The 24,942-nt window shown below is 43.8% G+C and overlaps 1 protein-coding gene across 1 annotated transcript in view; it reads left to right on the top strand.

Moving 5' to 3' along the window:
• Window positions 1–1,668: 1,668 nt before the first annotated feature.
• Window positions 1,669–24,942, top strand: part of ASTN2 (astrotactin 2) — a 1,124,306-nt gene continuing 1,101,032 nt past the window's right edge. Inside the window, exon 1 of the mRNA XM_072631748.1 lies at window positions 1,669–2,321. Within this exon, the coding sequence (XP_072487849.1) occupies window positions 1,838–2,321 (484 nt within the window). The 5' untranslated portion in view covers window positions 1,669–1,837. The remainder of the gene's footprint in view (window positions 2,322–24,942) is intronic.

Raw genomic sequence — 24,942 nt, 5'->3', positions numbered from 1 at the left:
AAAGGATTAAAGAGAGAATAAGAAGGAAGAAGAGAAAATAATCAAGGGGTAGGGAGGAATGATCGCTAATGTCTTTCCTGGCTCTAAAAGTTGTATGATCCCCATGATCTTAAGCTATGAAGAGCAGAGATGTGGAAAGATGGACAACAAATTGTAGGAAGAAGGTATTCTAAGATTAAAGTTAAGATGAGTAAGGAAGAATGGTTGACAAGATGAAAGAGTGAATCTAAAGGAAAGAAAGATCAAGGAAATAAAGGTTAGAAAGAAGAGCCTGGTGAACAAAAAGATGTGTAAGTGGTGAGCTAAAAGTTTGGATAGAAAAAGGAGGTCAGCTGATTGAGTGTGTGTGTATGTGTGTGTGTGTGTCTGTGTGTGTGTGTCTGTGTGTGTGTGTGAGCAGCAGAGAGAGAGAGAGAGAGAGAGAGAGAGAGAGAGAGAGAGAGAGAGAGAGAGAGAGATGGTATGCAACCCTATTGGAATGCCAAAGTGATGAGAATTAAAGGACTGAGATGTATGTTTCAACTTCAGACAGTTCAGAGGAAGGCTAGGTTAAAAGATGGAGCAGCCAAAGGCTTCTCAGCTGAACCTCTTAGAGTGGGGAAGGGTTAAGGGGAAGTGGGGAGAGGGGCAGACAGACCTGCTTGTGTGCCTCACACCCTTTTCAGGAATTTCACACCCAGAGCAGAAACTGACAAATGCTGAGCTCTGAGCAGTCCAGGAGCAGGCATCCAACATTAAAAAGCTCTTGGAAAACCAGGAGGGAGGGATGACAGGGACATTGCTGAGAGCCTGGAGTGGAGAAGGGTTTCTTGGCCAGACTTGGTCTGCTCTAAGCTACTGAGGCTTAAAAAAGCAGGAGGAGATGGGGAAGGGGGTTGGGGGTGGGAGACAAGGGATAGTGAAGACAGGTTTAAGGCTCAGAGTTGAGGTATATGCAGCCTATAGGACCCAAGGCTGGTAAAGAGAACTAAATGTTGGAGAAAAGGAGAGGTAGGTCACAGGAGGGGTTTATCCCACGAATTTGAGGGGGTAGGGGGACTCTGAGCATCGAAAGAGAAAGGGGGAGGGTGTACCTGGGGAAAGACAAAGTTGTGTCCTGGCCACATAGGGCGATAGGGAGACCACCTCTCCTGGGGGTGGCAGAAGGGGGGGGGGGGTCAGGGGAAGAGACCATAGCTGAGACTGCCAATATTAGCCTGGGGCGGGGCGGGTGGAGAGAGGTGAAAGCACGAGATGACTGGACCTTGAGGGGACAAGAGGGAAATATGGTTACTGGGGGTGGGGAGGTGAAAGGGAGAAGCAGTTCAGTATTGGGGATGAGAGGAAGGGAAGATGTTGGGGGAGGGGGGGCAGATCAGAGAAGGGAGGGGCAATGTGAAGTCCTAGGAGTTGGAGGAGGGAGGGGGTAAAGAAGCTCCCAGTGAATCCGGGGCAATGCTGGGGTGAAGGGCAGGATTAAATTGGGGTGCAGGGATCTCAGGGAGTCGGACTCTTGGGGTCTTATGCTATAGGTGGTCACTGCGGCGAGCCCAGAAGGTGAATGGGGAGGGGGTGGCACAGGGCGGGGGGCGAAGCTGAGTGGGTCCCGGGCTGAGCCATGGTGGGGGCGGCGGGGCTGGGGAGGCGGTGCGGGGCGGGGGGGGGGGGTGGCGGGGGGCGGTCCAGGGCCGATCGGGAGGCGGAGCCCGGGAGCTGGGGGCTGCTAGAAAGCGACTCATTCGGCTCCTTCCCTTCCAGCGTCCTTGTTCTCCTCCAGTCTCCGTCTCCACCACCAGCGCCCCCCGTACCCGCCTCTTGGTGCGCCTTCCCGGGCTGCAGCTCCGCGGCCCCCTCAGGCATGGCCGACCCGAGCAGCCCCGGGCTCGGGCTCCGGTGGCGGCTGCGGCTCCGGCTCCGCCTAGGCTCGGGCTCCGGCCGCCTGTCTCTGCTGCCGCCGCCTCCCTCCACTCCCGCCCCGTTGCTCCCTCTTCTCCTGCTGCTGGCTAGCGGGCCCGGTTCCTCTGCCTCCCGGGAACCCGACAGCTCGTGCCGGCTGAAGACGGTCACCGTGTCCACGCTGCCAGTGCTACGGGAGAGCGACATTAGCTGGAGCGGTGGCCGGGCCGGGGCCGGAGCCGGAGCAGGAGCCGCCACTGCTGCTGCCGCCGCCGCTGCTGCCGCCGCGGCGGCGGCCGGCTCTCTGGGCTCCGGAGGCTCCGGCTCGGGCGGCCCGGGCAGCCCCGCAGAGTCCCGGCTCCTGCTCTTTGTGCGCAACGAGCTGCCCGGGCGCATCGCAGTGCTGGACGACCTGGACAACACGGAGCTGCCGTTCTTCACGCTGGGTAAGAGGCGGAACCCGGGGGCCGGGGGAAGCATAGGACAGTGGGACCCAGAGATGGGAGTCCGGAGCTCAGTCTGTGTTCCTCTCACTGGACTGTCTCTCTGGGATGTCTCCACTGAGCATCATATTTCGGAGCTCAAATCCCTAGGGCCCGAATCATCCACTAGAGAACGAACCCCCCCCCCCCCCCCCCCCCGATTAACTCGCGTGCATCTCTGGCTTGGGGCCCGAAGAGTTCGCTCAGGGCCCCAGGGGGCGTGGGGAGTGAGGTCCTTGCATTGGAACTGGAGATCGTCCTGAACGAGACTAGACGGACAGGGGAAAAAGAGTTGGGGGCGGGGGTACTGTGATCAGAGGTAGATAAGAGGTAGGGGCACCCCTCTACCATCAACTCTATCAGGGGACCAGCGCACAGGTGGTTGGAGTGTGCTCCGGGAGTGGGAGCATCTGGTAACTAGGTGCCGGGAGAGGGGATGGGTGGATGACAGCTTGTGGATTTGGGATTTTGTTCCCTTTGGGGATTGGGATAAGAGTTAGTGGGAGCCAGATTTTTCCTACCGAGGATACCTCAGCCTTTGGGATCAGTGATGGGACACCTGGCTTTGGAGCAGTGGAGATCTAAACAGAGCAGATTTCTTCTCAGGGCAGACTCCCGGCCACAGAGGACAAGGGAAAGAAGGCTCTCCCCCTATTCTTCCCCCCTCCGGGGCGCTGTGGTGCTGAAAGAAGAGTTTAGGAGACGCATGTACTAGTTAACTACGTGTGTTGGGGAAAATAGGAAATTGGGGAAGGTGGGACAACCCCTCTACTGGAACACCTGACCTCCTCTCTTCGCCCCCTACCCCTTTTCAGTAACAAGCCTCCCGCTCTAGGGATTTGGCAGAACGAACAGATTCTTAATGAAAAATATTGTCTAGATTATCGTCTGGTTACGATCTGAATGTGCCCAGGATAAGGATGACCCTCTTGTTCCTCAGGGTTTTTCCTGGAAATCTCGTGGGAAAAGGGCAGAACTTTAGTGTGGGGTCTGTCTCCAAGTCGGAGCTGACACGTTGCTGGTAGCAAAATTTGATTAGTGGCATTAGAACCCGTTATTTCTTGTCTACTTATGCCTTGTCTCTTGATCTCTTCCCCTTTCTTAGGACACAGCTCCCCTGGCTTAGCACTTGATTTTTTGCAAATAATAACTTGCAGAACTTGAAAGAATCACAGTGAAGGCAGAACTTAATCAGAAAGTTCCGGGGCAGACTGACGCCTGCTCTGTTTGGACAAATCCCCAAGGAGCATTTCCTTCAGGGCTATCAGAAGAGTGGCTGTTTTTCCTCTTTGTATCTTAATTATCTAGAGCATTCAAAAATGTTTTTTTCCTCTCCCTCTCTCTAGCTGTCTCTCTTTCCCTATTTGTCCACTCATTTAGCCTCAAGAGAAAGATTTATTAATAGAGTCAGTCCAATGAGACACGAGCTCATCTTTCTGTTATTTATTGAAGGACCCCTCCTCCCTTCCTCTGCCCCAAATTTCTATCAGCCCTCCCTGGGAGGGGCAAGCACTGTGGCATTCTGTTATGGATGCAGATGGGGGCTTTTGACCTGTGTTCCCTTCTAGGAAATACCTGGCAAAGGACAGAAGGACACTTTCTTCCCATTCTGTCATCACTCAATCTCTTGCTCACTTCAGAAAGAGAACTTGGAGAGATATAGTTGAGGGGATTGGGGAATACTGGATTTAAAATAAGCATATGAGTTCAAATCATAGCTTTTTTGACTAATAATGACTTTGGGCAAGTAATTTGAACTCTCTGAGTCACATTTTGCTCTCTGTAAAATGAAAAGGGTGGACTAGATAATTTCTAAAGTCTATTCCAAGTCTAAAATGCTATAATCCAAAGATGTTAAAGAATGGGAGCAAAATGCCTGAATATCAATTGAATTCCTCTTTCTCCTGGTCTTCCTCCTCTGTGTGTAAAAAGGCAACAGATGGGCACTTGACACCGCTCTGCTCCACTCAGTCCGGTTTTCTTTCCTCTCTTGTCCCTCAAGTGTCCAGTAACTAGAGTGCTCTTGGCTTCCCTGAGAGAAAGATATGGGGGGAGGTATGGCAGACACATTAAGTTTAGGGTTCCTTCTGAAGGACTTCCCAGGGCAGTTTATCTTACCTCTGTGTAAAAAAACATATTCCTTCTCCTATAATGTCCATTCTACCTAGAAGGATAAAAAGATGTTGAGGGAGAGATGATATACCACTGTGGATTAGCTTTGTGCCCCCTTTCACCTGGGCTCTTGGAGTCCCGTGTTGGCTTCATGTCACAAAAAGCACAGGAAATCTGGGACTCAACCTACTGGCTCCAGCCTTGGAGGTGAGCTCTACAATCTAGTCAGTGAAGCAGCCAGGGTTCTCCTAAGGCTCACTACTGCCCCCCTTCTCCTTCTTGTGGTTCTTGACTCCTGAGAAGGCAACCCAAAGGTCACTGAACTGAGGGACTCAAAGCCTCCTGGAATGCCAAACTTCCTCTTTCCCCCCCACCCCTGCCCCGCCCCAGCATTTCACCTTTAACAGAGCAGACAGGTTATGTCACCCCACTGCACCAAGGTCTCCTGAGTTCCAGGAGGGGGCCCAACAGATTGAGAGACCTAAATGGCAGAATTATAAGAAGGAACAAGAACTCTTAGGGGACAGGAGAATGAGAACCTCAGAATCTTGGGGGGGAGGGAGAGAGAAAGCTCCTGTTTGACTGCTAGGGAAGGTGCTCTAGACCAGATTGCACAAGGTTTCTGTGTCTTGTGTTTCAACACAGGGTCAGGATTTTCTCAGAAAAGCTCTGATCCCAAGGACTGAACAGATGAAATCATGGCCTGGAAATGACTGGACCTAGAAGTATACTGTAGGAAATTAAAAACCCTGCATTCTCTCAACTGTTTGCATGGGCAGTTGCATCTCTAGAATTCTCTCTCCCTCTAAGAATTTCTGTCCTCACTAGGAAGCTTTATAATGTTTTGTGATTAGAGTATACCAGAAATTGTGGAGGTTGTGAAGTACAGTTTCATTCCTTGAGGTTAATCCCCCACCCACCTTGTGGATGATTTTCCCCTTCATCCTACTGTGATCTGTTCCTGGAGATTTGCCTGCTTCTGGGGTATGCCCTCCCCATCTCTCTCTTCTGCCCTGTGCCAGGGACCTGTGGTGGTGCTGCTTCCCGCTGGGGAATTTGGCGAGCATCGGCAGCAAGCAGATGGCTGTGGATGGATGGCAGGAGCTATGCAGAGAAACGGAGGCTTTTTATTTGTATTGGTCTGAGACTGTTTGCGGGTAAACACTGGGTGTACAGTGAGCTTTGTGGAGAGCCCTACAACTGTCTAGAAAGGGAAGATTTGGTATTCCTCCCATCCTCTCTTCCCTAGGCCTTCACCTACCTAACCATTGGATCAGGTTTCTGCCTCTGAAGAATTCCCATGCCATATGTTTCTCCATCAGGAGTGGACACTTTCATTCTGTTTTACTTCTAACCAGAGAAGAGATCTGGAGTTTATGAGTACCTCCATCTGATGAAGTCTGTGGCCATTGTTCAAGGAGTGTACATCAATGAGATGTACCAAGCATCCAATGGTTGTCTGGGGCCACTAGGAGGTGGTGATGTCTGATGAGGCTACCTTTAGGTCCCCAGGGGCAATTTGTTCTGTTTATTCATTCTAGTGTCCCGGCATCACATTATCCAACTGATCCCCTAGTATTAAAAGCCCTCTTGGATCCATAAGGCAAAGTTTAAAAAGGAGAAGATACCCCCTACATCCAGTATGACTTTGTGATCTGCAAAAGATTTCTCCTTGCACAACTGGTTTCCTCTGTAAGCTGAACTCTGAAATCCTCCCCTCATTTTCTCTCAGATTGTTACCCTCTGTCTAGTGTCCTTGACAATTTACCCTGCTCTTGACAGGTATGGAGGTTTTTCTTTCTGCATCTCCCTTGCCTTCATCTCTTCCTTCCTTGGCAGGAGTGAGTTTCCCTGGGTAAATAAATGGACCTTTCCTTACTGGATGGAAATGATCAAAAATCAGAAAGGGATTAAGGGTCCTAAAATCCATGTTTCTTGGGACAGAAGACCTAAAGGAAGAAAAAAAAGCTGGTTCCAAAATAGAGAAGAGGGGGACTGAAATTCCATTAGGATAGTAGCAGGATTTATTGAGCATCTCTTGAATGCTTGATACTGTGGGGGATACAATCCTGAATTAGACATAGTCCTTGATATTATGGAATATGCCATATAGTTAGGGAGAGAGAGCTTAAAAGTTAAATAACTAATGAAGGGGAGAGGCAAGCCATGTGGTAATCCATCAAAGATCCTTTCACTTTTTTAGTTGTGTGTGTATGTGTATGCATGTTTAATTTTAAGACAATATAAGAGATGCCAGTAGCAAGACTGTATATGATTAAATGACTGAGGAATACGCTGAGTATCATTGGTCCAGAGGAAAAATCACTGGACTAAAGTGGTCCAGGAAAGTTTTATTGGAGTAAGGTTGGCTGGGTCTTGAAACAGGATCTGGATATGGTTGGTCATTTGGAGTGAAGCAGGAAAACTGATGTTACCCATCTGTGAGATGAGCAGAAGTCAAGAGGAAGGCAAGTGAAATAGTGTTATTTGGGAACTGCAATGATTTAACCTTATGACTAATGTGAGTTTTTGGCCAAGTTACTTGTATTTCTGTGCTTTAGTTTCCTTATTTGTATAAAAAAGGGGCTAAACTAGATAATGATATTCCTATTGGTATATTTCTGTTTAACTCTGGAAGATAGGTAATGCAAGTGATGTTACCTCCATCTTACATATGAGGTGGGAAAATTTTGACTTGCTCATGGTCACGTTATAAGTATAGAGGTCTGGATTTGAACCTAGATCATCTCTAAGTTCCCTTTTAACCATGAAATTCTAGCCAATTCTTAGTACAAATGCTATTAGTCATTGCTGTGGTCATTCCATCCTTTCTCAATCATCACCCTTCTTTTGTTACTTGGAGAATTGAGAAAGAAGTGATCAAATAGGAAGGAGTTTGGCTAGAAGAGGTAGTTAGTTCAGGTCTCCTGGGTTCAATCTTTTCATGTTTCCTCTCTCTCACCAGTCCCATCCCCTTTGCCCCAGTAGCACCTACCCAGAGGCAGCCCCGATCTTATCTGGGCTTTAGTTTTGATTCTAACACATACACCTAAATATGTCTTTCCCACTGTACTTAATAGCAGCCAGGGGAGGGGAAATTCAGTTGTTTACCACCAGCTTTGATTCAGGAAAAAAAAAAAGGGGAAAAGAGAATTTAATAACCTTACTTTGTCTTAACATCTCTCAGTAATTTCCTTTGTCATGTAAAGCTTGTAACTGAGGGGGTGTACAGTGTCTTGGAGGAGGGGATAGGGGAGAGAGAACTTGGGCATATGCAAGTTCAAACTGTCTCATCTCCGGGTTTTTTTTTTTTAGCAATAGGGCAGGGCTTCTTTGGAATTGTGGCCTTAAAGGGACAGAAAGGACTATAGGTAAGAAAATGACCTCTTCAGATTGACAAAGAAGACGGCTTAGACTTCAGGACTTAGAGCTGGAACATTAGAGATAGTCTAATCCATCCCTTTCATATTACGAATTAAGGAAACAGGCCCAGAGAGAAGTCACTTTCCTACTTTTTCAAGATTATATAGGTAGTAAGTAACAGTGTCAGAATTCAAATTCAGGTACTCAAACTGCAGTCTTTTTTTAAAAATTAAACCAAAATTGCTTCCATCTGGCCAGACTCCAATTCAGGTGAGGTACCTTCCTTTACCAGTGAAGGTTAGGACCTTCTATGCAACTTAAGAGTTTTAGAAAGTTGCCTAGAGCATTGAGAGGTAAATGACTTGTCAAGGGTCACAAAGTCAGTGACAGGACCAGCAGGTGGACCCATGACTTCCTGGCTTCAAGTCCTGTTCTGTATATACTCTGCTTTTCTACATTCATAGAATGAGGCATACTTCAGTATACAATTGGAAGGCTAATGCATATCTTTTTTTTCTTTGCCTCACTATATTGTCAATTACATTTTTCTTTTCAATGTTATATGAAGTGCCTAGCAGCATCCTGGGATGTCTCTAGCTAGAGACTGATGCTGTCAGGTAACAGCCTGATTCAACTCCTTTCTAGCTCCCAATTCCCTCTTAAAATTCCCACTTTGCTCATTCAAATCTGATTACTGCATCTTTTTTGAGAACCTTTCTGCCCCAAAAGTAGCTGTGTTCCTATGAGATTTTTTTCAATGATCTAGAAGCAACATAAATGTATTTTTTTTATAAAAAATGGACTGGGATGGATGGTGGTATAGCAGATCATCCCTCCCCCCACCTTGGTAGAGGTAAGAGGGTAGGAAAAAGTGGGCTCAATCAGCTGAGATTCCAGGACTAAACACAGCCATGGTTTTCTAGAGCCACAGAAGCAAAAAGAAAACTACCGTTGTGAGCTGTGGCGTGGCTGAGAGCCTGACCATTTGTACCGGCTCCGAGTACTGAATTGGCCCTGTGGGAGGCAGCTCATTCTGTGTATCTTAATCAGAGTACGCTGAATCCAGGAGTTAGCTTACTCTGAGCCAGCTAGCTTTCTCTGTTCCACAGGGGCTCCTACCTCTCAGTACCCCTTTTGTTAGAAACCCACTTAGATCTGGCTACTTTCAGAAAGACCAGAGTCGAGATTGGGGGGGTGGGGAGGGTGGCAGATGAGGAAATCAGGGGGAAAATACAAGCCTTGGGATAAATCTAACAGAAAACATCATCATGATAGATCATTTTAATGATGTGTTAAAAGGAACTGAGTATATCTCAGACTCTGGACCCAGGCTGACAATTACAACCTCCTTCTCTTCCTTCTTCCCCTTCCCATCCTTTTCTCTAACCATATCGGCGTAGGGTAGAAGAGAAAGAGAGTCCTCTGGGGAAAGAGTGTTATCCTCGCAGGAATGATATTATCTTATTAAAACACTTATGAATTTAGGGGTAACTTGTTGCCTTTGGAGGAAGGATGGAAGACTTTCCTCTCCCCATATTAATCAGAAGGTCTTTGGAGAGCAAAAGGAAAGAGGTTACTTTTCCCAGGGAGGAGAAAACCCAGTGAGCAAGGGTATTTTCACAAGTCCTAAAACCAGAGAGAACAGAGCCTCTTTAAAGAGCTGTTGCTTTTCCAAGTACCTATACTGACCAGCTAGTGGCAACAGAAGATTAACTATGGCAGGGAAAGAGAAGCAACTTCTTTTCAACTGAATTTCTAGGCAATTTTTCTAGAGGAAGCCCAGAAAAGAGTGTCACCAGTACTGCCTGTTTACTACTCATTTCTTACATGCTTTATTTTCCCCCCTCACCTTCCCAGCCTCTTTTGGAGAGCAGAAGCTGATCAGGCCCTACAGCATTCAAGATTCAGAGAGCCTAAACAGTGTACTATGGTAGAGCACCAGATATGGAGTGGAGAATCTGGGATTCAGTCCTGATCTAACTGGTGACTTGCTCAAGGGCACACGAATAACTTCTCCTCTCTAGGCCTCAGTTTGTACTAGAGGATCTCTCAGGATCTTTCTGGCTCTAGATCCTATGAATTCAGTGTTGATGCGTATCTTAATAATGACTAGGATTCATGTTTTTGTTGTGTCTGACTCTTCATGACCTCATTTGGGGTTTTCTTGGCAGAGATACTGGAGTGTTTTCGCCATTTCCTTCTCTAGTTCATGAGGAAACTGAGGCAAGCAGAGTGAAGTGATTTGCCCAGGGCACACAGCTAGTAAGTGTCTGAGGCCAGATTTGAACTCCAGAAGATAAGACTTTCTGACTCCAGACCCAGCATTCTATCTACTGTGCCACCAACTGCCCTAGGATTTATATAGATCTTTACATGTTATCTTATTTGAACCTTACAGTGATCTTTGTGAAGTAAATGTCATTAGCATTCTCATTTTATAGATGAAGAAACCAGAAACCGAGGCTGAGAGAGGTTAAATGACTTGCCAAATGAGTGACCCAACTTTATTAGCACATGAGGATTTAGAATTGTACCTTCTTTCTCATTTCCAACCCACCACAACCTTTGTAACCTCCAATCTCCACTAATGTGACCCATTTAGCACTGACTTTCCACTGCAGTTACCATTGTGACTTATTATATCTTAGAGTGTGTGTGTGTGTGTGTGTGTGTGTGTGCGATTGCGTGTGATTGCCATCAAATCATATTCCATTAACCAGAAGTAAATGGAATCCTAGACTTATCAGGAAGTTCTGGGTTCCAAGGCTGCCTCAGATATTTCCTAGATAACATGACCATTGATGAATCATTTCATTTCTGTCTCTATTTTCCCATCTGCATAACGGGAATAGTAACACCTGCAGTTATCTGCCTTGTGGGCTTAAATGGGATAATATATGGTAAATGCTTCTGAAACTTTAATGTACTGTATAAATGTCAGCTGCCATTATTACAAGTCTAAAAGAAACCAATTACATACGGCAAATATGAGTCCTGGACTCAATCCAACAACTTTCTAAAGGGGCATTCAAAGTATTTTTAAAACAGACTAAAAAAACAGAACCCCCAAATTATATTACTTGCATTTGTACCTTTTGTTTTTATATCACTTTCATTTCCAAATATCTCCCTTTTCCCTCCCCTCCCTATCCCCTGATTTATCTTTTGTAACAAAGAGTAATTTTTTTGTGGAGTGAGTAGTTAATTTCAACAAAGCCATTCAAGACATCACTTGTGACTGACAATATGTAAAATATTTCATACTCATAGTCCCCCAACTCTGCAAAAACAGGCAAAAACTCTGTTTTCCTCTAAGTCTTCTCTAGAGGCAAGCTTGGTCATTACTACAATATTTTGTTTTGTTGTAACCCTTGCCTAAAGAGAGGAAGGGAAGAAAGGAGGTCAGTTCTATCAGCCAGAAAACATTTAACTCTGTTAGCTAGCTTTGTGACTTTGGGCAAGTCATTGGCCCATTTTGGTTCTAATATTCTGCATCTATAAAACAAAGTTGAACTGGAAGATCACTAAGGACTCTCTTTGACCTTTGCAATCCAGTGAAGGTCTGTGCAGTATTCATAGTGAAAAGAAGATTGGGTCTGAAGCCGTGAAACTTCAATTCCAAGTTCACTCAATTCATAGAGAGGAGCCTTACTACCTGGGGGACTTACTATAATTCACATTCCCTCTTGGTGCCTTAAATCTTTAAAATGCATATACTTCCTATCCCACAGAATGTCCGGGGAAGGTGGGGCAGTATGGCGGGGGACTGGGGATATGATAGAAGTATTACATGATCCTGAGGCTTTGACCTCTTGGACAGGGAATGCCTCCCACAGTTCTGATCCTCTTTTTATTAAACAGGGGAAGGGGGATTTTAGTTAGGGGAGTAGCCAGGGAAGGATGCCAATGACTGAGTTTGGGTTTAAGTAGACTTTCAAAGATGGCTAAGGATAACATCAAGTCCCTGCCCCCACCTAATTTTAACAGTAAGTAGATTGAGGCTCAAAGGTGTTAAATGACTTATTCAAGGTCATACAGAGAGCAAATGCAAGTGCTAGAACTAAATGCTGGATTTTCCAATTCTAAGTCTAGCATTCTTCACCACAAGGATCATAGTACAATAGAATTAATGCAATAGGGACCTTAAAGGCCCTTTAATCCACCTACTTAGTGTTAAAGATGAGGAGACTGAGATTAGGTAGGTTGGTAACTAAGTAGTGCAGTGCATGGAGTCCTGGGCCTGGGGGAAGGAAGACTCATCTTCATAAATGATGCAATGAATGTGGTCTTTAAGGAATATTAGTCTAGCTAAGGGTGTATGGAAAGAAGAAGAGCCTGAAGTTAGAGAGAACCAAGGAGGAGAGACTGTTGCAGTAATAACCCACTTTTGGGGGAGGAAGATCAAGATGCCCTTTCAAATCTTCAAGCATTATAAAAGTGTGAGCTGTTTGCTATTATCATTATTATTATTACTGGCAGAAGGTCATGGAGACTTGGATATTCACAGTTTGTTATCTTTTCAGTATTTTAAAGTTATAAAGTTAAAGTTTTAAAGTTATAAAGTTTTAAAGTTAAAAAGTTATCTTTTTCCAAGTATTTCTCTGTCATGTGAATGTATACAAAGTGTAGAAACATTGAGTTTTTATTCTATTTCCCTCCCCATCCTCATTTAATAGGGAAACATTTTGTAGGAACTTTTTGAGAAAGGGCTCCATGCTTAATTATGCAGCTGTCTCTTTGTCAGAATTAGCAACTACTGGGGCGGGGAGGAGGGTGGCTACAACCTGGAGAATGCCAGAGACACTTAGCTACAGTCCTGCCTAATCAGAGCTGTGTCCTGTGTCTCTGCTCAGCTCAAAGTAACCATCATCTTATAGATGTATGCACCCTAGTTGTGCCCTTCCATCCTTCTGGCATTGATGGAGCTCAGTTCCTCTGTGACTTACAGTCACAGCTATGGCTATTGGGGTTAGCTTCATGAAAGTCAGGCTTTGAAAATTGACTTGGGAAGTTTTCATCTTGAAATTCTCCCTCTCCTTTTCCTTGCTTTCCCTTGTGTTTGGCATTGGTGGTATGGCCATTTAATATTATCCTCCCTTTGTGTTTAATCCAATGCTGCACCCCACATTGTGTTTAATATTCTGTTCCTCAAAGGGAAACAGTATAGTGTACTGGAGAAAAATGTTGAACTTAAGGAAAGAATTCCTGGATTTAAATGCTGACACCAGAACTGACTAGCTTTATAACAATGGGCCACCACAGTCCCCTGTTTGAGACGCAAGTTCATAGGATTATGTGATAATAGATTTTGAACTGGAAAGGACCTTCCAGTACATTAGTCCAAAACACTCATATTACATATGAAACAGAAATTCACAGAATACACAGAAAATCAGGTAGGTGTAGTGACTTGCTTGGTTTTACATAAGGAAGCAAGACTAGAGATTGTATTTTAACTTGGGTTCTCTGACTCTAGAATTAGTGTTCTTTCTGTTCTACCATTTTGTTTCACTCACCAGTATTTGGATTTAGAGCAGAGGTATCAAACATGAGATGGAGTGTTGAGACTGGAACTAGATTAAAGTGCAATTGGAAAATATTTAACAAAAATAGAAAAAAATATAGATAATGTTAACATATGCTATCCTAGGTCAATATGCTGCACAAGGATCCTTAAGTATAACGTAGTGGCCCCCCCCCCCCGTTTCTTTTTAAATTTGATGCCACTGTTAGAGGAGGAATACCTGCCCTTCTTTCTCCTGGTCGCCCCCTCGAGGACAGGATGAGTTACTACATCAGATTTTCTAGTAAGTCATAGAGCCCCTGGAAAGAGTTCTTTCACTTTCCTATGACTCATTTTCTCCCACATTCAGGGAGCAAGCTGAGGATTAAGGGAAGGAAAAAAATGAAATATCTTTGGATAGCAGAACTGGAAGTGTGAGGTAGGTGTATTTAATGAATTTCTTTTGATCAGTTCCTCTTATTCTAACATTTGTTTTACATATGACAGAGTTAAGATGCCTTAGATCAGAAACCTCCAAGCTTTAGAATTCACCACATCAATAACTGATTTTTTTTTAATCACACACCCTTAGTATGGGGATACTTATTTACAAATTACATATATGTAATATTGTAGTAATATTTAAATAACTCATAAAACTTACACAAAAATAAAAATTAATAAAAGGATAAGTTAAAGGTCAGCTAATATTTGCTTTTAGAGTCAGCAAGAAGACAATGAAGTTTAGGTGTGAACGTGGAATGTTTAGACTTGTACTTTATGAAAAAAATAATCACCTGAAGGTTGTGTGGAGGATGGATTAGAGAAGGCTAAAACTGAGGCAGAGACACAAATTAGGAAGCTATTGCAATTGTCCAGGCGGGAAGTGATAAGGCAGTGAACTAGGATGGTGGTTGCATGGGGAGAGTGAGAGCCATGAGAGAAATGTAGTAGAGGGAGAAAAGACAAAATTTGACATCGGACTAGGGAAAGAGTAAAGAATCATGGATGCACTAAGGCTGTGAACCTCAGTGAGTAGGATAGTGGTTTTCTCTGCATAAAATGGGCATTTTGGGGGGAGTTCGATAATGTAATGCGATCTTTGATGCAGATAAAAGTCATCCATGCATGCTCAGATCTGTGAGACTCTCTTTGTATCAATTAAAAAAAAAAAAGATGTGGGAAAGGACCTGGGGGAGGGAGATGGGCAATAGACTTTTGCACACCAGCCACAACCTTGGAGTGCAAAGCCTTCTACTGATGCCAGGTGATCTGGGAGCAGAGTGTGTGAAGACCAAGACAAGTCCCTATAGTAGGTTGATCACACACACCCCTTGGGATCATGTCACACACTCTTGAGGATGCATACCCACAGCACCTTTGGAGACCCAGAGGAGTGAAATGATTTGCCCAAAGCCACACAGGCAGTTAATAGCAGAATGAGTCTTAGAGCCCAGTTCTTTTGATTCAGTGTTCTTTCCATTATACCAAACTGATTTGTTTTCCCCTTAGAAAGGCTAAGAAGGCTAGAATTGAGCATTGATTCCCTGCTGTTTCTGAGGGGGTGGGAGGAGTATCTGGGGTTGCCTGAGGTCGGTCTGCACAGAGAGCTTTTAGATAGTGAGTCTGAAGCAGGTGGAGGGTGAGCATCCCTCGCTCCCTTCTCCTCAAGCCTGACAAAGCCCTGCTCTCATGCAGCCGGCTAAGTCACGAGTGGCTTTGCAAGCAGCCAAAAAGGGAAAGAAATTTTCCATTAAGTAGCATCAGCAGTAAAGAGATTTCCAGTCACCTGGTAATAGCTGAATTTAGGGGAATCGTTTCCTATATTGGTCGAGGTGGGGACACAGTCTTGGGAGGAGGAGGAAGGAACAAATTGTTCACCTACAACAAAGCTGTGAATTGGTTCTGTGTGGGGGGTGGGGGAGGGGGAAGGTGATACATGTCAGGTGTAGCTATAAAGCACTCAGACTGATTACTTAAGAACCAGCATAACTTACCCATAGAATCATAAGAGAACAATATTAGAGCTGGAAGGGACCTTAGAACAAAGCATGTTAGAATGTAAAATGTCAGAGCTGGAAGGGACTGTAGAACAAAGACTCTCTTAACATGAAATGTCAGTGATGGGGAAGGATGTTTAAAGATTCTGACCCCCTCGCTTACAGATAGGGAAACTGAGTCCTTAGAGGCATGAAATTATAGATATTGATGGCATCCCTTTAAAGTATTATCTTTTAAAGGCTCTATCCTTATTCCAGCCTTGCTTACTTATTCCAAATGATAGGAGGAAGTCTTTTTAGGGAATTGTCTTCGGGGGACTGTGATAACTTCTTGTCAAAATCCTCAATGGCAGCAAGTCTGGATTTTCTGGGGTCAGATTTCTTGGAAATCATCGTTTTGTGTCACATATGGTAAATTAGGTACTTGGTCAGCTGGAGTTCCAACAGAACAAGGTGAAGCCTTGGAAATGAGACTGGTTTCCTTATGATGAGGTAAAACTGTCCTTGAAAGATATTCTCAAAAAAGGGTTCCTGAAATGGTATGAGCAGTGGTAGCTGAGGAATGTGTTTTGGGGGAAGATGATGTTGTGGTGAAAAAAAGTATTGGACTTAGAGTTAGGAGACCTGAACTTGGATCATGGTCTGACATTTTTCTGAGGCAAGTCAAGTAACCTCCCTGACCCAAGCTTCCTTTTTGTGTTATTCTATGTCTGTCTGATCTTAATTAAATTATGAGTACTGAATGATTTTGTCCACTTCCCATCACAGAAAGTTTCCAGATGGCTCAAGGTCGGAAGCCTACATAGCAGAGCAATAACTAGGGTGGAGTGACTAGAGCTTTGTCCCAGGTTTTAGACATCTGAGTAAGGCGTCTCCCTACTGTAGTCCTCTGGCCCTTTTCCTCGTGATCCTCCCTGATGGTTCCACATGGCATAAATGTCCTTCCTCATCCCCTTTCCCAAAGTTAACTATTTCCCCCATCTATTGTCTACTGTCTTCTTCCACTGACTCTTCCCAGGGATCTTTGGCTAGGCTGCCCCCTTTCTCAACACCACAGCACCTACCCATGTGGACTATCCTTTATGCTCCACTGTGTGCTGCCAGATCAAGGAACTCAGAGATTGCTTACGCTTGGTAGGAGGACTTGAGAATCCTAGGTTTTCCTGATCAGCAGGGCAGCATTCTGCACACTGTTGCTGGGTTGTTTCCTTCCTAGCAATGGTGACCCAGGACCTATGCCCACAGTGACCTTTTAGGGGCTCATTTGGTTCAGGGTCTCTCTTCCTGACACAGTGTTCTGAAATCCCATTTTAGGACCTTAGATCTCTCCTACCCTGCTCCCCTCAAAATGAATTAATACCTTGAGCCAGCATTTGTATTTACTATTCTGACAAATACTATCTCCTTGGCTGAGTTTAGGCTTATAGTAGTGACATGATTTGCATGTTGGGTTGCATTTCCCTCCTACCCCTAAGCCGAAAGAAGGGAGATTTGATCAAAAAGAAATACAGTTTTCTTCCAAAGGGAATTACTAGAGAAAACCCAGAAAGCCACGTGAAACATAGGCATGGCATTTAGGAGTTCATCCCTTCTCTCCCTGCCCTCCCCGCCACCTCCTCCAACAGCAACATTCAAGACTTTGGATGAGTTACTAGACCTTTCTTGGCCTTAGTTACTTCATGAGTAAATATGAGCCGTTTGGATGCAACAGTCTGTGAGGGTCCCTTTCAGTTCTGTGCTTTCTACCTCTCCGTGGGAGGTAGAATGTGCTGAAATGGAGGGAGGGGGATGTCCTCCACTGAGCTGCCTAAGGCCAAGGGAAAGTGGAGGCTTGGTTCCCTCCCTTCTCTTTTCCCTCTCTTTTCCTCCCCTCCCCTCCTCCTTCCCCAGGGCTGAAAAGATCAATCCACTGACTCTGAACCAGGTGCAACTCTGAGTTTTCAAGACCAGCCACACTCATTTGTTAAGGAACCTACTTCAATTACTTTCTCCCCTGTCTTCCCCTAGGGAGGGAAATACTGATGGCTAAGAGTAACCAATTACCTGCCTGCCAATAGCTGCACTGCTACAGTGTGGGGTTTTTTTCCTCCTTTTTTTAACCTCTTCCCTTCTATTTTTATTTTTATTCTCTGCTGAGCCAGACTGACCCGTGGGGAGCTTTCTACCATCACAGGATTGCCATTTCAAAGAAGCAGCAGTCTAGTGCAAGAAGCAGGCCAGAAAATGGCACACAGTCCAGAAACAGTTCTGGACTAAATGCATGGCCTTGGTCAAGTCCCTTCCCCTTTTGGGGCCTCAGTTTCCCCACCTATAACATGGCAAGTCATTTGTTAAGATCCCTTTGAGATTTGGATACTATGATCCCAAAAAAGTACTGAGATCTGGTTTCTAGTTCTAGGACTACCACTAAATTGCTGTGACCTTGAGCATGTCCCTTCCATTTTCTGGGTTTCTTTTGCTCCTCTGTTTGATGGAGGAGTTGCATTTGTGGGTTTTCAGTAGTGTCCAACTCTCTGTGACCCTATTGGGATTTTTCTTGGCAAAAATAATGGAGTGGTTTGACATTTTCTTCTCCAGCTCATTTTACAGCTGAGAAAACTGAGGCAAACAGGATTAGGTGACTTGCCCAGGGTCACATAGCTAGGAAGTGTCTGAGGTTAGATTTGAACTCGGGAAGATGACTCTTGCTGACTCCAGGTCCCCCACTCTGTGCACTGTGGAGCCACCTAGCTGCCCTAGGAGTTGTATTAGGTAGTTGTTTAATATCCTTTCAACTGTACAAATTCTGTGATTATAAGAATATAGGCTGGCGGGGTATCTGGTGGCTAGAAAACCCTTGTGGCTGATGAGTACCTCCTTGCACTGCAGGAAGTGTTGAGAAAACATATTACATAATTCATGGCTGCTTCCCCTCCAGAAGATGAAGGGCAGGCACAGCAGCATTGCAGGGACCATCGTGAAAAATAAAGCAGTTCAGGGAGCTCTTAGGTGGGACGGCTAGCTCAGCCTGCCTTTTAAGTCTGGGGAGAAGGGGAGGTCATTTCTACCTCTTCTTAAGTGAAAAATTTGTTCATGATTTTTCTCCTGTAAGAGCCATTGGAGTCCTTGGGTATGAATTTCAAGAACAAAGGACATTTTGTTGTTATTGTGTCATGTCCGACCCTTTGTTATCCCATCTGAGGTTTTCTTGGCAAAGAGTGGTTTATTATTCCTTCTCAAGCGCATTTTACAGATGAGGAAACTAAGGCAAACAGGGTTCAGTGACTTGCCCAGGGTCACACAACTAGTAAGTGTCTGAGGACAGATTTGAACTCAGGACAATGAGTTTTCCTGATTCCAGGTTCAGCACTCTATTCACTGCACCACACCACCTAGCTGCCCCACATAGGACATAAAATAAGATAAATTAGAATCATATAGTTCAAAGAGAACTGCATAGGGAGTCTCAGCTCCCATCTCTGTTATTAGCTACCTCTATGACTCTGGAAATATCATTGCTTCTCTCTGGGCTTTAACTTTCTCCTCTGTAAGAAAAAGAACAAATTGAAAATCCCCAAGTAAATACCAAATTAGAAATAGTGAAAACCAAAGGAGAGATTAGTAAAATTGAAATTAAGAAAACTATTGAATTAATAAATAAAACCAATAGTTGGTTTTATGAAAAAAACTAATAAAATTGATAAACCTTTGGTCAATTTGATTAAAAAAAAGAAAGAAGAACATCAAATTACTAATATTAAAAATGAAAGGGGTGAATTCACCTCCAATGAGGAGGAAATTAAAAATTTTCTCCTCTGTAAAAGGAAGGGAGTAGGTGAAATAAGCACTAAAGTCCCTTCAAAGGACACAAACAAAAATTGATTAAGCACCTAGCATGTGCCAGGTTCTCTGTTAAGTTCTCCTTTGATCTTCACAACAACCTGGGAAATAAGTACAATTATTATCCCCATTTTATAACTGAGAAAACTGAGATAAAGGTCTAGTAACTTGTCCAGGTTCTCCCAGCCAGCAAGTGTCTGGGATCTAATTTGAACTCAGATCTTTTTGATTCCACTGTGCCACCCAGTTATCTTTGAGGAAGCTACCTCTGAGCTGCCTTTCTAAGCTTTAGAACTGAAAGGGACTAAAGCCTTGAAGAAGATCATTTACTCCAATGCTTTCATTTTACAGATGGAGAAGTAAGGCTTATACTATGTGACCTATTCAAGGTCAAGCAGGTAGTAAGTAACCAAGTTGGAATTCAAATCCACATCCCTGACTGCAGACACAATGCTCTTTCAACTATATTCTGCTTATACCAGAAGAGGGAACAGAGGACCCAGGAAGTGGAAGCAACTTGCTTCAGGACCCAATAGGGGCAAATGGTTGAGTAGACTCCCCCTCAAGTCTTATGAATACAAATCCAATATTCATTCTACTAGACTACACTCAGACCTGATCCAGGCTTTCTCCCAAGAGTTCATATGGCCTTCATCTCAGTCTCCTACATTGGAAGGACTTTCAAATACCCTCCTATAAAGTAGAAGTAGGAATAGAGAGCTCCATTACATTAAAATCACTGATGGTCATTCATAGGCCAGAAGATACCTTCATAATTTTGGGGGAAGTTCCGAAGTGTGTGTGTGTGTGTGGGGGGGATTTGGAATTCTCTCTGTCTCTGTTTCTCCCTCTCTTTCTTTCTCTGTCTTTGTCTCTTTGTCTCTCTCTCTTTGTTTCTGTCTCTCTGTATATGTGTGTATACATATATATGAGTATACATATATATGTGTATATATATGTGTGTGTATGTGTATATCCATACATATTTGTATGTATATATATATGTGTGTGTGTGTATGTGTATACATATATATGTGTATATGTACACATGTATATGTCAGGGGCACTAAAAGAAGAATCAAAACCCTCTGATGGTGGAAAGAAAGGTGGGAATGGGATAGGTCAATCATAAAAGTAGTTGGGGGCGGTTGTTTCTTTTTTTCCTCATATGATTTGACATGATTGATAAAGCAATCCTCCTGAAAGATATTTCTCAGCAAATGAGGCAGAATGACATTGTACTAGAAAAAATCTCCTGGAATCTAGGTTGGATTTTTATTTTGCAGTTTTTATTATCTTCAAGAGCTTTGTAGCGTGTGTGTATTCATCCTTCGTTGCTGAAGAAGACCATGGCATCAGAGAAATAATGATACGGCTTGCACTTGACTTTGTTTTTGAATGAAGGAGGGCTGTGCAGGTCACCAGCCTCACTTCTCCTCTAGAACCATCTGAATACAGTGACTAGATAGTCATCAGGATGACTGGAGATGACCCAGGATGAGGCAATTGGAGTTAAGTGACTTGCCCAAGGTCATGCAGCTAGTGAGTGTCAAGTGTCTGAGATGAGATTTGAACTCAGGTCCTCCTGACTCCTACACTGGTTCTCTATCTACTGCATCACTAGCTACCCCTAAGAGCCTTTGTAGCATGGAATAATGGAAAGAGCACTAGCTTCTGAGTCTGGAAGAGGCTACATAGCCCTGGACTTGTCATTTAACTACCCTGGGTTCATAAGCAGCTCTCTGGTGTAGGTCTGCCTTGGGAAAAGGATCTCTTCACTGGGAAAAAGGAAATGGCAGATGTCATCCCCTTACTCATCCCCTCCCCTCCCAAAATAAGAACTCCAATCATAGACTGTTAGAGTTTGAAGAAAATTGGGAATATAGAATGTGAAAATCTGAAGCATCAAAGGTAGAGCTGGGAAGGACCTTAAAAACTATCTAATCTTCCTCTCTCACGTTGCAGTCCAGGGAAGCCACCCAGATCATGTGCTGCCAGATCTTTCTTGGAGGCAGGAAAGAGGGCAGGAAAACAATACCAGACCAATAATTAAAAGAACTAGACTCTGGTATCACTTTTGTCACTAATTTGTTATGTAATTTTAATTTCTTCGGGTTTAAGTTTACTCAATTTGTTCCTGGGGATAGGGCATTGGATTTGGAGTCAAGGAACTTGCATCTGAATCTTACCTCTGCAGGTTGCTACCAGTGTAACCTGGGGCAAGACCATAGGTTCTTTATCTGTAAAACAAGAGGATGGAGTTGACTAGTAGTGTCAAACTCATATAGAAAATAGAAGGGGCAACTTAACAGGATCCTTGTGGGAGGCATATTGACTTAGAAAACCATATAAGAACATTATCTATGTTTTGTTGTATTTTGTTTTTATTTTATTGCTTTTTATTTTTCATGTTTATTTATTTTGTAGTTTTACTATTTATTTTATTAAATATTTCCCAGTTATTTTTTCTTTTAAATCTGGCTTCAACCACACTCTGGAGGACGATGTGTTTGACTTTTACAGACTAGATGATTTAGGTTCTAAATCAATGATTCTGCCAAATTCTTCCAAATCTTTTTTATTTCTATTCTTTAGCCTTGAAATTATTTTTATTTGTTTTTCACAAATAGGCCAGTGATTAAACAGGGTAGCTTTTTTCCCTTTTTATCAATGGGGAGCCTGAGGCTCAGAGAGGTGAATTTTTTCTTTTCCCTCAAGTCGCACAGCAATTTGTGTATCAAAGCCTTGACTAGAGCCCAAGGCCTTTAATCCCTAGTCTAGTATTTTAAAGCCAAAGCTATTTTATACCAGAGAGGGAAAAACAGTAAGAGATGAGTTGTTTTGCAGAAAGATCTTGGATTCATCTTCTAGGCAAATCAGCTCGGTACCCTCTATAGACTGTGTCCCATGCTGGCACTGCTTTCTCTAGCTCTGATTCTCTACCTTCCATACATGTTCGTGAGAGCTGGAGAGACAAGGGAGTATATTTTAGCTATTTGCAAAGTGTCCTAGTAGTTTATGAGCTGCAGAATATAATGCAAATCCCATTTTTTTTTAGGACATTTAGCCTTATAAAGTCTCCATCAGTGGGAACAATTGGCAATTTGTTTTGACTAAAGGGTTGCTGTTTTAAAAATATTTCATTGGTCCCTCCCTCCCTCCTTTTCTTCCTCTTGTTCTCAGGGACACTTGTATTGATTGCTAAATCCATGAGTCCCTCAGTAGGTAAAGGGTGGGGGGTGGGGGGAGGGCGCAGGGCAGAAAGGAGGAGAGTAGCGGGGGGGAACAGTGTGAATGAAGGCTGTTAGAAGAACCACAGACTCCATTAATGGGGCACTAGAGGCAAGGAACTAGCCAAATGAAAACAATCCCTCCTCCTTCCATGTAGGGTCATTTTTCTTGACCATCACTCACTAGAAAAAGGCTTTAGGCCTAGAAGAATCCATGTTCCTAACCTCCTTCTGCCTTTACCAATTACTGTATTTGTCTGGCTATCTGAAATCCTTCTTATTCAGGGAGAAAAAAAATGTTGGCCAGACTTCCCTGAACCTTACAAACTAACAGCAGTTGTATGCTGCTGGGGGTAGAATGGAGAGGTAGAGTGGAGAATGAAGGGGAGGGAAGAGGGAAAGAACAGATATTGGGGTTACTGCTTAGAAGGAAAACATTTTTTTAAAGTCCCATCAGGGATTGTAATACTTCAGAATGTTAGCCGAGGCCACCTTCTCCCCCCGACAAGTGCTACCACCCCCCCCAACCCCAAACCACCATCACTACACACACTCTCCATACTTCCAATAACTAACCAAAATTTCTTGGCTGTTCTCCAGCTTATAAATGTCTTCAGCTATCATTTCCAAAGCTCTATGCATTTTATAATCGGAGAGGTTTGTCAATAAACCTGTATAATTAGCATAGATTGAGGGGGGTGTATGTGGGAGGGGAGAGAGGGAAAGGGAGGGACGGGGACAGGGAGAGGAGGAAGCAGTGGAGACATATAAAACATGGCCCCTGTGTTCAACTGTCTTAGGCTCTAAATGAATGGAGATTGCATGCAGTCTATTGTAAAATTCAAGCTTGTCAGACTGACTGTAAGTATGAGAGAAATTCGGAGAATTCCTAATGCTAATGCACTTTCTAACACTTCACTTTCCTATGGAATTTTATAACCACTAGGCTCTCCATTCATGCTCCCTTGCCACTAATCCAATCTCTAAAGGCAGGATGATGGGAAGAGTACTGGACAAAAGGCCTGGAGAGTTGAATTCTAATGCTACTCTTGCCGTTAGTCTGGGGCGAGGGAGATTCTTGTTCTTTCTGTCTCTCTCTTGCCCTCTTAGTCTATGTTTTTATGCCTGTCTCACTGTCTTCTCCTTAGAGGTAGCTAGATACTGAGGTGGATAGAGAACTTTGCCTGGATTTTGGAAGACCTGAGTTCAAATCTAGCCTCAGATATAGTTACTATCTGTGTGACCTTGGTGAAGTCATTTAACCTCTTTTTGACTCAGTTTCCTAATCTGTGAAGTGAAAATAATAATAGTATCTACCTCTCAGGATTGTGTGAGGATCAAACATAACATAACAACATAACATGACATTATTATATATATTATTATAAATATAATACAACATAATAACACTTAGTACAACACTTGGCACATGGTAGGTACATGTAAAGTACCTAGCACAATGTCTGGAACCTAGTAGTCACCATACACATGTTGTTACTGTTATCTCCCAGTTTTCTTCATAGTCAAATGGGGTTGGAGAAAGGTTTAAGATAATCATATTGAAAGGGCAATGACAGCATCTGATGATTCTCTACTGGCTGTGGCTTAGACTGGCCGAATCAATGGGCCACAAAATATTTTACTGGGATAATTTAGATAAATCAGACCCTTGGTAGCTCAAGTTTTATTTATCTGGTTAACACAATACTTTAATTCAGTTAAAATGTATGTATCTCTAGACCACAGATCCTCAACTTTTGGATCATAGACATCTATGGTAATTTGATGAAGCCTATTAGGTTCATACATAGTATTATTTACATTCATAATTTAAGGAAATGCTAACTTTCACTTAAAGAATAGTGAAAATAATGATGTGATTTGTGGGGGTTTTTTCCCCATTCAGGTTCATGGACCCTTTGAAATCTATCCATGGATCCCTTCGGAGTTCATGGACCCAGGTTAAGAAGCCTTAATTAAAAGATCTGTAAGGAGTGATAAGGATTCCAGGCACTTGGAGTCCCAGGTCTTCTGCAGGTGATTACTTAGCCCTTTTCCCTTAAGGGGGCCCTGCCTGGGACAACATAGAGGAGAGAGCATGTAGCTGCTGGCTTTGGCTTTCATTCTGGGAGACAGGTGCAGATGGAGCTGTCTGATAGGAATACACCTGACAGGAATGCATGGGGCCAGGCTTCCCTGGTTGTTTCATGGAAGATTTATTAGTGTTTCTTTGAGAGAAAACTCCTGAAACCTCTCCCCTGTGAGTGATGAAATCTGTATGGAATTTATGAGGCTGACTAGGTTTTGCTCATATTCCCCTCCAGGAGCAATGGCCATGGGCTTTAATGGTTACTTCTCTGCTTGTCCCTCCGGGGGGAATTAAGTATAAATAAGACAGTGACATGTCCTTTAGGGGCTGCCAAGGTGAACCCCATAGCCTTATGGAGCACAGCCCATAGGGGATACTCATCATAGGATTCATTGGGTGCTTTGGTGAAGGGAAGAGAGGAAATTTGAGGTGAGTCTTGGGGCTAACTGGGCAAGAGACCCCTTGCTCA

The sequence above is a fragment of the Notamacropus eugenii genome, chromosome 1 (genome assembly GCF_028372415.1).
Source record: "Notamacropus eugenii isolate mMacEug1 chromosome 1, mMacEug1.pri_v2, whole genome shotgun sequence".
In the NCBI taxonomy this organism is placed as follows: Eukaryota; Metazoa; Chordata; class Mammalia; order Diprotodontia; family Macropodidae; genus Notamacropus; species Notamacropus eugenii.
This window is presented reverse-complemented; position numbering and strand designations above follow the sequence as displayed.